The 13,914-nt window shown below is 36.2% G+C and overlaps 1 protein-coding gene across 4 annotated transcripts in view; it reads right to left on the bottom strand.

The window, feature by feature from the left end:
* Positions 1-13,914, bottom strand: part of GRID2 (glutamate ionotropic receptor delta type subunit 2) — a 1,475,972-nt gene that overhangs the window by 155,730 nt on the left and 1,306,328 nt on the right. For all 4 annotated transcript variants that reach the window (XM_087434598.1, XM_087434599.1, XM_004430960.3 and 1 more), the window contains one exon: positions 2,839-3,005. In XM_087434598.1, coding sequence (XP_087290724.1) covers positions 2,839-3,005 — 167 coding nt within the window. The remainder of the gene's footprint in view (positions 1-2,838; positions 3,006-13,914) is intronic.

The raw sequence follows: 13,914 nt of genomic DNA, 5'->3' as shown, positions 1-13,914 counted from the left end.
GCACATGTGTACAGCAAGATGAGTTGGCACAGTGACAATTGCCAGATTATGTTTCTTTCCTGGCTCTCTCTTCTCCCAGATGTCCAGGGAACCAGGATGCAGACAGTCATTATTAAGGAATTCCGCAAAAAGGGACAATTTAAATTGTCAACATCCGTAATGCAAATCCAACAAAGCAAAAATAATGCTCCATGCTTAATATTACTTTTCAGCAGTTCACTGGCATACATTGCCTCAGAACTAAAATCTCTGATAGGTAAAGCACCACAGGGATAATAAGAAATGCAACCCTTGGTGTGATTTATTAAATATTTCTTTAATTGCTATATGTTTGTGTATTGATTTTAGCGGCTTCATTTTTTGCATAAAAGACCTAGAAATCAGATCTGGAAATGAAAAATATCTGTAGTGAAGAAAAAGCCAATTAACCCCAACTAAGGAATAAACCATCTTTTTCTTGAGTACTTGGTTCATATTAAGGATCCACTAAACTTTTCTGCTGGTCTTTCATTATAAAAGCCTGGCAACCCCTTTCATTCTATTATGCTTTCCATCCTCAGTTCTAAATTCATGCAAACAATGGTGTGCCTCCTGGCTTAGAAGCGTCTGCCTCCTCATTTCTCCTTGCCCAGTTCTAACCAGGCCTTCCTTATCTCATGCTTCCAGGTTGGCACTAGTCTTTGCTGATTCTAATCCATCCTTCATATCAAAACTAGATTAATCTTCCCTTAAATGCTGTCTTCATCATTTTACTCCTGGGCTACAGAACAGACAATGGGTTCTTATAGCTGTTTGTGGCCTACAACATGAATTCTAAACTTCAAATGTCCTTTCAAATTAACTTGACGTCCTTATTGTTCCCCAGAACATTCTCCTCTCTCCTACTTCTACTCTGTTGTCTTAACTGTTTCTCCAAGAATTATCCATGTTTTTCTTTCAGTCTACCTATTCTCTACTAATCCTTCAAGGTCAAGTTCAAGGCTCACCTTCTCTGGAGAGCTTTCATTCATGTTTCCTTTCATTAACTCCTTATTCTGTATGGTATTCAATTCTTTCAACGTCTCAACTACATAATTTAACACAATATAAATAAGCAATATTGATACTGTATGCATGCAAATGCTAGCAAACATTTATAGAAATATCTGTATTGTTCACTGCTTCGTGGACATGGGTCTTGAATCTCCAACTAGACTGCAGATGCCTCGCAGGTAAAGTCCCTATGGCGTAATTGATTTTCCAGTTTGTTCGCCTTAGAATCTACTCATCTATAAATGTGTTTTGGTTGACGAATCATTATTTACTCCTTAATATTTTACTTCCCAATTTATGCATATTTCATTTTTGTCTTATACTTAGAAGTTTTTAAGCCAGAAGGGACCACTGGTAGATCGTATTATTGTTCATAATGATTTACTCTTTTCTTCCCATTCTGTGTAGTGCACTTACCCACCCCATTGATTTTGGTCTTGGCCAGGAGACTTTTTTTCATTAGTGGTCTTTGGGCAGATGTGACATATGCCACATCTATGCAAGAAGCACAAGAGGCACTGCAGGTTTTGGCCAGCCTCTTTTGCAAATGCTCTTTGCAATGAAAACGGTAAGTCCCGGGTAGGGCTGCTTCATCAGCCTGTGGCCTGCAATGAGAAGCTGCATAGATGGGACCTGCAGTGGACCCACAACTTGCAGCAGAACTTAGCCAAATCCCAGCCCTATGTTTCAAGAATGAGAAATAACTTTTAAAAGTCACCAATACTTTGGGGTTTTTGCTGTATAGAAAAGCTGACTGAACCAGGACCTTAGAGTTAATCTAACTTCCTCTTTTGCAGATAAGTAGAGATGCCTAGATTTTTAGTTAGCTAATGGAAAAGTGATAAATTCTGGACTACTGACTTAGTTTTGTTTTGTTTTTAAACATAAAATGCCTGACTTTTTGTTATCCTAAAATTTGGAGGAATAGAACTTAAATAGTCTGAAATTTGGGGCCTTAGGGCTACCTGGAACTGCCTTCTTGGTCTGGCATTAGCTTTTGAAAGTAGGTAGAAGAATATCTAGAAAATACACAAAACTTATTATCAGTGTTCAATGGAGTATAGCTCCACCTGACAGATACTCCTCTCTCTCGGGCCCCAGCTTATTTAGCACAGAGGACGAACGCAGTGATCTTTGTGAATTCCTTTCAGGGCCAACTCTTCCATATACATTGTTAATTTAAAAGATACATTACAAAACATCTTTCTTAAACAACTTATAATAGAAAATTCTGATTTGAGGATGGGTATAATTTCTTAATAAACCGTCTCCTTAATTTCCATGACAAAGTCTCATATAAACTTTAACACCAAGTGAGAGACTCTACAATTCTGACCCTTTTCCTTTTGAAAAATCAAATGGACACCTCCCTATCATCATGTGCTTCAGTACAGCAGAAACTTGACTTGGTCCTGAAGTTTATTTTGTGCTTTAGTGTTCTTAGAAATGAATTAATGTTGCTAACTCTGACTAATTTTAGTCCCTAAAAATTCAAAGACTAAACTACTCAACTAAGCTCTAAAGAAATTATTAACATACTACTTTCTTTTGTATATCAATTTTTTGACTATGAAATAAGTTATATGCAGCAAGGTTTTCCCTTTTTATGGCAAAAATAATACATCAGTACATTCTTTAGGAAATGAATATCTTATGGAACCACACTTATAACTATCTTTTTTTGTTATTGTTTATTGTGGTTCTCCAAACAAAGAAAACAAAATGTATCAAGTTAAATGGGGCAACCAAGTAGATTTTCTTTTTCTGTATTTCCTCTCTTCTTATTTGGACCCACATAAATCTTACCTTTGTGAAAAAACATCCCGGTAAGGACTGCCATGTTGCAATGCAATTCCATATCCCCGATCAGCAACAGTATTCCCAATGGTGTAAAAGGAACAATCTGGGTCATTGATAGCCACATATTCCAATACAGCTGCATCCCATACAAAAGCATAATTTCCAAATTTTACCTGTGAAAATAGAGAGAACAAAAGAAGAAAATAAGATTTAAGGTTGAAATTTTAAGTTATATAGACAGGATAAAAAATATTACATTGGTATATATTTAATTGTGCAAAAAATAATAAGGCCTATATTTCCAAACACCTATTCTGAATGAGAATTTGGCTTTAGGTTAACTTATAGCTCTGTTCTCCTGGAAACATGATAAGGTTGGAATGTTAACTATGTTTCCAGGACACAATGCTTATAAGTAAAATGACCCCTGAGCAGTAATGTCTCCTGGACTGAGAGAACAATAAATGCATGAAGAGAAGCCACGTCTTTGAGCCTCTTTGAGAGTGGAAATTCTTGTAACTGGGTCTGTCTCTTTGAGGACCCTGGAAGTTATGCTTTTGGGGTTGTTATAAGAGATATTGGCTTCTTTGGGTTATTAGGTTTCTAAGCCAGGTAGGCTTTAGTACCCACCCAATATGGGTGTCATCTCCTTGCTCATGACCTATATTCTAAATGAATGCTGCAAGTACAACACTCATGGAAGGGAAATAACCAACACTGCCCTGTTGGCAAGATATATTTCCTGTCCTATGTCATTCTGAGTTAATCTGTTGCCAAAAGTGGCCTATGTTAATCTTGAAGCTGGATTTAGAAGAAACCCTCTTGGTGGGCACTGCAGTGAGAAAAAAAATAATTACACAACCTTCTCTACCATCATTTATGGAATACAACTTTATTCTGGGTTGTTTGAAATATTTTAGTGATTATCTTTTTTTCCCTCAGTAATCACTCTATGCTGTCACAAATTTATCAAAAATAAAAAGCAATCTTAATACAGTTAGTTTAGAAAATTATTATATATAAGTATAGAACTTAACAAATTAATAAAATAAATAGAACTAATAATTAAACCAAATATTCAGTTTGTTTATTTATTTATTGGAGGGAAAAGTAATCTCCTGGTAAATCTGATTAGGGAAAAAGAAAAAAATTTATAAATACAGATAGTTAGAGGGAGTAATGTCAGCAAGATGGGGGATCAGGAGATCCCTAGCCTTTGTCCCCCGACAGAAACAACAGGTTGGCAGCCACCCATAAACAAAAGTGCCTTTGTGGGAGCCTTGGGATCCAGGAGGTGAAACCCTGGTGGAGTCCAAGACTGAAGAAAGATGTTTTAGGAAGAAGGCAGGCCTGCACTCCAGTGGTTGGCCGGCCAACTGTGGTCTTGCCTGCAGTCCTGGAAGCAGCCCTGCCCTTCTATGGACTTGGCTCCAGATCTGTAAAGGTACAAGGCAAGGATGTCCACTCTCACCACTACTATTCAATATAGTACTGAAAGTCCTAGCCAGAGCTTTCTGGCTAGACATGAAAAATAAAAGTATCCAAATCAGAAAAGAAGAAGTGAAATTATTTCTATTTGCAGATGACATGATTATATGTGTAGAAAATCCTAAAGACTAAACAACAACAACAAAAACTGATTAGAACTAATAAAGAAATTCAGCAAAGTTGCAGGATACAAAATCAACATACAAAAATCAGTGGTGTTTCTATACATAAATGGTGAACTATCTGAAAAGGAAATTAAGAATCCCATTTAGAATAGCAACAAAAAGAAGAAAATACGTAGGAAGAAACCTAACCAAAGAGGTGAAAGATTTGTACACTGAAAATTACAAAATACTGATGAAGGACAATAAAGAAGACACAGATAAATGGAAAGACATCTTGCGTTCAAGGATTGGAAGAATTAATACTGTTAAAATTTCCATACTACCCAAAGTGATCTAAAGATTCAATGCAATCCCCATCAAAATTCCAATGGTGTTCCTTACAGAAATAGAAAAAACAAATCTAAAATTTATATGTAACCACAAAAACCCCAAATAGCCAAAGCAATCTTGAGCAAGAAGAACAAAGCTGGAAGCATCATGCTTCCTGATTTCGAATATGTTACAAAGCTATAGTAATCAAAACAGTATAGTACTGGCATAAAAACAGACATATAGATCAATAAAACAGAATAGAGATCACAGAAATAAATCCACACACTGATGGTCAACTGATCTTCTACAAGGGTGCCAAGAACACAACAGGGATAGTTGTGACTATCCACAAAAGGATAGTCTCTTCAATTAATGGTACTGGGAAAACTAGATATCCACATACAGAAGAATGAAACTGGACTCCTATCTCACACCAGATAAAAAAATCAACTCAAAATGGATTAAAGACTTAAATGTAATACCGGAAACTATAAAACCCCGAGAAGAAAACCTAATAAAAAAGCATCTTGACATTGGTCTGGGCAATGAGTTTGGATATGACACTACCCAAAGCACAGGCAACAAAAGGAAAAATAGACAAATGAGATTGCATCAAACTAAAAAGCTTCTTTTTGAAATAGGAAATGAAATAATCAATGAAGTGAAAAGGCAACCTATGAAGTGCAAAACAAATTTGCAAACTATATATCTGATAAGGGCTTAATATCGAAAATATATAAAGAACACCTACAACTCAACTGCAAAAAAAAAAATAAATAACTCAATTAAAAAATGAGAAAAGAACATTTCTCAAAGAAGATATACAAAAGGCCAAAAGGTATATGAAAAAGTGCTCAACATGACTAATCACCACGGAAATGCAAATCAAAACCACTATTAGATATCATCTTAAACCTGTTAGAATGGCTATTATCAAAAAGACCTAAGATAACAAGTGTTGGAGAAAAAGGGACCTTCATACACTGTTGCTGAGAATGTAAATTGCACAACTATTATGAAGGCTCCTCAAAAAATTAAAAATAGAGCTACCATATGACTTAATAATCCTAATCCTGGGCATATATCCTAGGAAATGAAATCAGTATCTCAAAGAGATATCTGCACTCCCATGTGTACTGCAGCTTTATTCACAGCAGTCAAGACATGGTAAAGAACCTAAATGTCTGTCAATGAATGAATGGATAAAGAAAATATACAATGGAATATTATTCATCCTTTAAAAAGAAATAAATTCCGCTGTTTGCAACAACATGGATGAACCTGAAAGATATTATGCCAAGTGAAATAAGCCAGACACAGAAAGACAGATACTGTCCAATCTCACCTACATGTGGAATCTAAAATAGCCAAACTCATAGAACACAGAGTAGATTAATGGTTGCCAAGGGTTGGAGGATTGGGGAAATGGGGTGATGTTGGTGAAAGGATGCAGTTTCAGTTATGTAAGATGAATAAACTCTGGAGATTTAATGTACAGCATGGTGAGTATAATTAACAATATGGAATCATATACATGAAATTTTCTAAGTGGGTAAATCTTAAGTGTTCTCATGACAAATAAAAGGTAACTATGTGAGGTGGTGGATATGTTCACAAGATTCATTATAGTGATCATTTCACAATGTATACCTATATCAAAACATCAAGTTGTACACCTGAAATATATACAATTTTGTTGTCATTTATACTTAAAGCTAAAAAATACAGATAGAAACTGGAAATGAAATAAAATATTCAGAAATAGGTTAAAAAAAGAATACTATGCATGATTCTACAGGAATAAAGCTAAAATACCAATAAATTTGATAATTTGCTAGGAAAAGAGAAATTTCCAAATCTTCTTTAGAAGTAGAAATTTCTCTAGCACAGAGAAAGAGCTAAAATAACTTTGACACTAAAATATGAGAAACATCCAACAGTCTCAGAGTCTTATTTTCCCAAAAATATCAACAAACTGATTTTCATAGTATAGTAAAAGAATAATGTAGCATTGTTAAACAGGGAAAAGCAACTTTTTGTATGAGGAAGGTTACTGGGATAATACATCTTACAAATGAGCCTTTATAAAATTTTTAAACGATCTCTCAATGGACACCAAAAAGATATTTGACAAAATTGAAAACCATTCTGTATCTATCTACCTACCTATCTAGTAAAGCAGGAATAAAAAGACTCTTCTCTAACGAGGTAGAATAACTACCTCTAACAAGCAGCAAAACTATTGAGAAATGAAACTGTAATGGCATTACCATTAAAGTCAAGAAAACGATGCCTACTATTACCCTCCAAACTTGATACAACTGTAATCATTTTATCTTACACAATAAGGCAGGAAACAAAAATCCGATTGCAAGCTACTAGGACAAAATTATCATTATTTGATGACATACTTATGAAGCCCACAAGATTCAACTTAAAAAATATTGAAAAAATAAAGATTTCAACAAATAGGTTGGTTATAAATAGATAAATACAAATCAATTGCTTTTTTATAAATATATCAATAAGACATAATATAGAATTTGAGTAAAAATATCAATTTATACTAAATATAAATACCTCGGTATTTCACAATAAATGAGTAAAGACTATATAATGAAAACTTCAACACTCGCCTGATGAAGACTTGAATTTGTTCTATATAAGACATAACATATTCCTGAAAGAACAGACGCACAATTGTAATAGAAATGTGTTTTCTTCAGGTTATTTGATACTTAATGCACCATAAATAAAATGCCCAAAGAATGTTTCAGAACTTAATAAAATCTTTGCATATTTAATTGGAAGGAAGAAAATAGATAAGAATAGAAAAGAAATTTTGAAAATAAAAAATAATGATCAGAGACAGAATATTATGTATTCTTAATAATAAAATAGCACAGAATTATTTTTGAGAATAGAAAATCAGGGTAATAGACAAATAATCCTACAGAACTGATAAAAATATAAAGACCTCATATATAGAATGCATTACAAAGGACATAAATCAAATCAGTGTGGCAAATAAGAAATATTTAAAAAATGAGAGTGAGGGGCTGGCCCGGTGGTGTAGCAGTTAAGCGTGCACGTTCCGCTTCAACAGCCCAGGGTTCGCAGGTTCTGATCCCAGGCGGGGACATACACACCGCTTATCAAGCCATGCTGTGGCAGCGTCCCATGTAAAGTAGAGGAAGATGGGCACGGATATTAGCCCAGGGTCAATCTTCCTCAGCAAAAAGAGGAGGATTGGCAACAGACGTTAGCTCGGGGCTAATCTTCCTCAAAAAAAAAAAAAAATGAGAGTGAGACAGGTGATAATTTCAAAAAGGTCAATATTACAGCACTATGTCACACTATACACAAAGTAAATTACAATAGTGTAATAAATTAATCATAATGAACATAGAACCAAAGTTAAAAAAAAAACCCACAAAACTAGAAGAACATGTAAGATGGTATTTTTCTGATACTGGAAAAAGAATTGGATATCTAAATATAAAAGTAAAGGAAGAAAATATAAGTAAATATTTGGTATATTTAACCATTGTCTTTTAAATATATTTGTGTAGAGCAGGCCAACATCAGACGTTCAATAAAAACTTTTGCATGAAATATGGTCTAAAACCTTCAAACCAGTTTACTGTGCTCAGTGGATACTTACGATCTTTTGCTGGGGGTGAACCCCAACCAAACCATGGGATGTTGAAACAGAAATAAAAAAGTTCTTTCCCTGAAGACACCAATCAGTGCAACTACATAGTGTCTACTGTACATTAGGCACTATGTTAGGTACTACAGGTCAGTGCTTTCCAAAATGTGATACTAAGAACAATACCATCAGAATTACCAGAGAATTCTTATGTTAAAAATGTAAACTCCAGCTCCAACTCCAAACTTATTGCATTGGAATGTTTGGTATTTGAGGCCTGGGAATATGCATTTTAACGATCTTGACAGTTTATGTACACCAATTTTTGACTAAGATTTTTTTGAAAAAAATGAGTAATATAATCAGGAACAATTTTATATACATGAGACTTGACATAATTACAAAAACTGACAGATTCTTGTAGTGTTGGTGTGGGGAAGGGGAAAAGACTTGGTTAGGTTTCCTTTACATTGATTACTCATTCCTGTAGGGTTATCTTGAAATCCTTCTTCCCTTTCTCTGATCTTTTGCATTAATCACTGTAGGGGAGGAAAAATCATTTTCCCTCTACCCTTCTGAGCTCTTAGCTGAGACCCTTGTAATAAAAGATTAACAAGAGAAATATGAACAGAAGTTTATCAACACACGTATCTCATATATACATGGGAGACACCGGGGATAAATGAGTAACTCAAAGAAGTAGCTTAGAATTCAGGCTTAAATACCATCTAAATAAGGACAGGGGAGAGAGGATGTAGGCCTCTTAAGGGAGAGTAAATGATTTTTAGGAAAGATGAATGGCCTGTAGAAGAATAGGTGGGAGGTATGATAGTTTGTGACAAAGTTTGTTGAAGTGTGGTGTCAACTTCTAGTCTCTCTTCTCCTGTGATGAAAGTCAATATTCCCTGGTTGATGAAACTCTCAGGGAGGGGATTTATGACAACTGAGTTCCTTTTGGAGGATTTATCTTGAGGCAGATAAGGAGAGTACAGAGAAAGCTTTTCCCTGTATTTGCTGTTTTTCAAGTGCTTATAACTCAAAATAATCAATATGCTGAAGTGGCATATTTTTGGGTGGCATATTCTACTACCCTTCATCACCAATTTTCATATCTACTTTTAGCTTCCTGGGCCTAAACCTACAGTAACAAAGAGATAGAAGTGACCTTGAAGCCTCTTCTAACAACCTACTCTGATTTTTGCTATTCTCTTCTGTGTCAAACAGCCACTCTGCTCCCCTGGCAGCTTCTTTACAACCCTCAAGGGACCCCCAGTTGGGGACATATTGCTTTGCTATTAGAAAAGTGTTCTAGCATTGGTGTTACTGCTTTGTGAACTACAGAGCTCTATTTAAATGTATAGTAATGTTATCATTGCCATTAGATACTTGTTTCTGGTAATTCTAATGTTACAAAGCATTATGAATGCATTTTTATAAAGAGAACCCTTAAAACAGTATGATTATAGCCCATAGCAATGCCAGTAAAATGTTGCACAGTAACCCAAACTATTTTAGCTTTTAAAAATACCCCTGGCCTTTTTCATCTACTAAAACATACAATCACTGTCCTTTGGATGGTTTTTAAACATTAAATTAACACTACCTAGAAAATACTCATTGACAAAACCTAAAGCTACTTTTCAACAAAATAATTGAAGGTTTGGCCTAGGAAATTTTCAATTCATCTGACTAGGTGATGGATATTACTAAAAATTTTCAACTAGTCTTTGTTCTGGAGGTCATGTTTGGATAATCAGCTGAACTATGGGTCACTGATGTATTTACCAGTGGATTCCATGCCAGCAGAGTGCTTCATACCAGGTAAACAGCAGGCAAAAGTACATCTGGGAGTTCCCTGTCAACATATTCCAGACCCCATTTGCGAGGAAGGGAAAAGAATCCAAAGTGGCATCTACCTCCAATATTATCAATCTCTGGTCCCAAAGTAGAGATACCAGAATGCTCTGGTGATTGATGGCCCACAGGAGCTATCGATGCTCAACACCTGTGTCCTCTCAACAGTGCCGAGATGCCAATAGCCTGTGATGAATTTCTCACTGCTGAGATAACACTAGGAGCTAGGTTTTGTTCCAATTCTGCAATATTTTTACAATAATCTTTCTCTGAACTCCATTTTATGAACAATCATTATGCATTAATTTTAAGATCCTGAGGGGATCATAAGGGATGTAAAGGTAAAACTTTGGTCCCTGCCCTCAAGCTGCTTACAACTCAGTAGTGGGGATAAGTCAAGTCTATTATGTTAAGTACCATAAAACAAGCTTGAAGGGTTAAAGTGGCTTAAAGAAAGGGGAACTTAATTTTCACTGGGGGGAGTCAGAACAGCCTGCTCAAATAGTCTGGTAACTGAATAGATACCCTTTGGAGACATTTCTTGTTCATGCACACTCTTTTAACCTTCTAGTTTTCTGCAATTTTCCATCTGTCAAGTGAAGAACTATAAACATTCAATGTTATTTTCTCAAATATTTGCATTTCTTTCCAAGTAAAGTGAAGGATGGGAAATGTATTTTCAAAACCTGCACCTGTGCTCCTCACCATGTTATGGATTCTGGCATATTTCTCTTTCTCTGTAGAATGTTCTTGTCCTGTATGTGCCTGTTCTGACATCTCCATCATGACCTAATGCTGAAAGCACTTTTCAGTTCCTTAGGCAGCAGTCTTCTGTAGCTGCAGAAGCCCACACCACAAACAAATAGACTTTGGTTTACTTGGGAAACCATATCTTTCTCACGCAAATCTTTAATTTAGCAAATTCCTTAAAAATCTCACTTCAAAATCTATGGGTACAGAGAAACAGCAATGATGATCCTTTTTTATTAAAAAAATTTCATTGGGAACAATTATGGAAAGATGACATTTAAACCAAAGGGTAAGATAAGATTTCCCCTCACTAAAGAAGGAATATCCTGGGCCGGCCCCGTGGCTTAGCGGTTAAGTGCGTGCTCTCCGCTGCCGGCGGCCCGGGTTCGGATCCCGGGTGCGCACCGAGGCACCACTCCTCCAGCCATGCTGAGGCCGCATCCCACATACAGCAACTAGAAGGATGTGCAGCTATGACAGACAACTATCTACTGGGGCTTTGGGGGAAAAATAAATAAATAAAATCTTTAAAAAAAAAAAAAAAAAAAAAGAAGGAATATCCTCCCTTTGTCCTTGGTTTTCTCCTCATGATAATAGATCACATTTATAAAGCATTTTTTCACTCTTAAAAAATGTCTTTTACACATACATTTATTTGTCCTTTACAACACTGTGAGGCAGCTGATGTTATGATACCTAATTCCCAGATGTGGTAATGGAACTTGTTCAAAGTCAGACCAATTATTAGTGGTAGATTTGAAATTGAGCTCAAGGCCATCTTCTAGGTTTTTTCACTACATTAAAGATAAATTCCTGGGAGATATTTGCCATAGGAATGCAAAAATGTGTGAGATATGGTAGCCTTTGCCTTCGAGGTATTGCCTATCTAGTTTGAGAAATAATATTTATGTAAATAAAAATAATGCAACATAGTATGTGGCAAGAGCTGTGAAAAGAATGCAGCTTCTGTAATGCTATGTGATCACTATTAAGATAAATAAGAGTTGAGATTTTAAAAAACAGGTTGCTTATTTGTCAAAATCATTGGAATGAATGAATACTTGGTCTATATGATTCTGGACCCCTGAAGCCTGTTGATTTTGTGGCCATTGCTATCTAAGCATTTCTGATTTCCAGGATTGAAACCGAAGCAGAGATTTTTAAAATTAAAATAAAGGCTGCAGGATGGAAATTTATTATTTTTGCTCTCCAAATAAAAATCAAAAGGCCTGAGAACAATGTGGGAAAAATAAATTCTAACCTCGCACACTAAGTGGCTAACTTCTTTACAGTTCAAACTAAGGGTCAGTGGGGGATAAAGGGATGGTGAATTACAGGCACAAAGAGTTATGATTAACCCAGAATCGATCTATAGTGGTCTTTATAATTCATTGCCCACATAAGTCCTTAAGATGGAATGGCTTGAATATTTATGACATATGGTCCTAGGGGGTGGTCTCTCCTACTCTGGGCAAATTAATAATTTAGCATCACTAATCAATTCTTCTGAATCTATCCAGCTCAATAAATCATGCTCAAGTCCATATTTTATCACTTAAGACTGACTTTTAAAATATATATGGTTTTGTTTCCTGCTGCCTTAATTGTTGGCCTACCATATTTTGTCTGCTATTATTTTGAAATTTGAATTTGTACTCCAAGATAGCCATCATAGGGCACACATTTTTACAAGGAAGATAAGAATGTATTTAAAGTAAATATCAGCTTATTTATGAACTATCTTTTTTTAACCTTGAAAAGAAGCAGTATGTCTACCTCTAAATCTTATCTTTTGCCTCTCTTTTTTGATGCTACTGGTATATTAAATATTAGAAAAAAATTTTTTGAAGCATATTGGGAATTGTGAAAAAGCTTCCTTCCCTACCACTGACAACTTTCTCTAGAAACAAATGGCTGCTAGGGTCTAGTAGATAGAAGGCTAATAAGGCCTGGAGTTCTGGATAATTCTGTGTGGGAAAGAACTGGTAATTCTCTCCTCAGGCTGGGTGAGTGCCTGAGAAAACCCGTCGACTCTCCAGGGAAGGCAATGGGAAAACTAAGTTTGGGGGAATGCTTGGTTCACAGAGGCCTGTGGACCTTAAGTCCTCCTTCCACAGATGCTTGTTCCCATGAATATGTCTGTTCTGTTGCCTTTAAATTGGCCAGGAAGGGCCGGCTCCGTGGCTTAGCGGTTAAGTGCGCGCGCTCTGATGCTGGCGGCCCGGGTTCGGATCCCGGGAGCGCCCCGAGGCACCACTTCTCCGTCCAACGTGAGGCCGAGTCCCACGTACAGCAACTAGAAGGATGTGAACCTATGACATACAACTATCTACTGGGGCTTTGGGGGGAAAAAACTGAATAAATAAAATCTTTAAATTGGCCAGGAAGGAGTTGGCTAGGTGGGCAGAGATCTCCCAGTCCCGGAGCCTGGGACAGACCAGAGACTGGAGAACCCACAGCTTCTTCCAGCTGCCTCAGGTGGGGGATTTGCGAATCGCTTTCTTCTATATTGCTGGTCCACAAGGAGAAAGGACATTTCATCATCTGCAATTAGCAAGACTGCCAATCCCTAAGATAATCCAACAATCAGGTTTGAGTCCCCATGAGCTGACAGAGAAAAACAACAACCCATATAGTGGGTGTCTGGTTAGAGAAGGAAAGATGAATCTGAACAAGTAGAACACATTCTGGGGGAAATAGCATTGTGGTAATAGGAAGATTCCAATTTTAAAAGAAAAATAAACAGAGCGCTTAACCAGATTCAACTGTGAGTCCAGAAAGATCTATGTGGCTACAAACTAACAAACAAACCTCAATTTCTCAACCAAAAAATTGAACAGATGAATTGAAGAAGAAAATGTTCATAAATGTCTTGCAGGCTCAAACGGAAGAACGAAGGAG

Source organism: Ceratotherium simum, chromosome 8 (genome assembly GCF_057802395.1).
Source record: "Ceratotherium simum simum isolate JZ-2026a chromosome 8, ASM5780239v1, whole genome shotgun sequence".
NCBI classification, from domain to species: domain Eukaryota; kingdom Metazoa; phylum Chordata; class Mammalia; order Perissodactyla; family Rhinocerotidae; genus Ceratotherium; species Ceratotherium simum.
The sequence above is the reverse complement of the archived record's forward strand: the minus strand, read 5'-3'. Positions and strand labels throughout refer to the sequence as shown.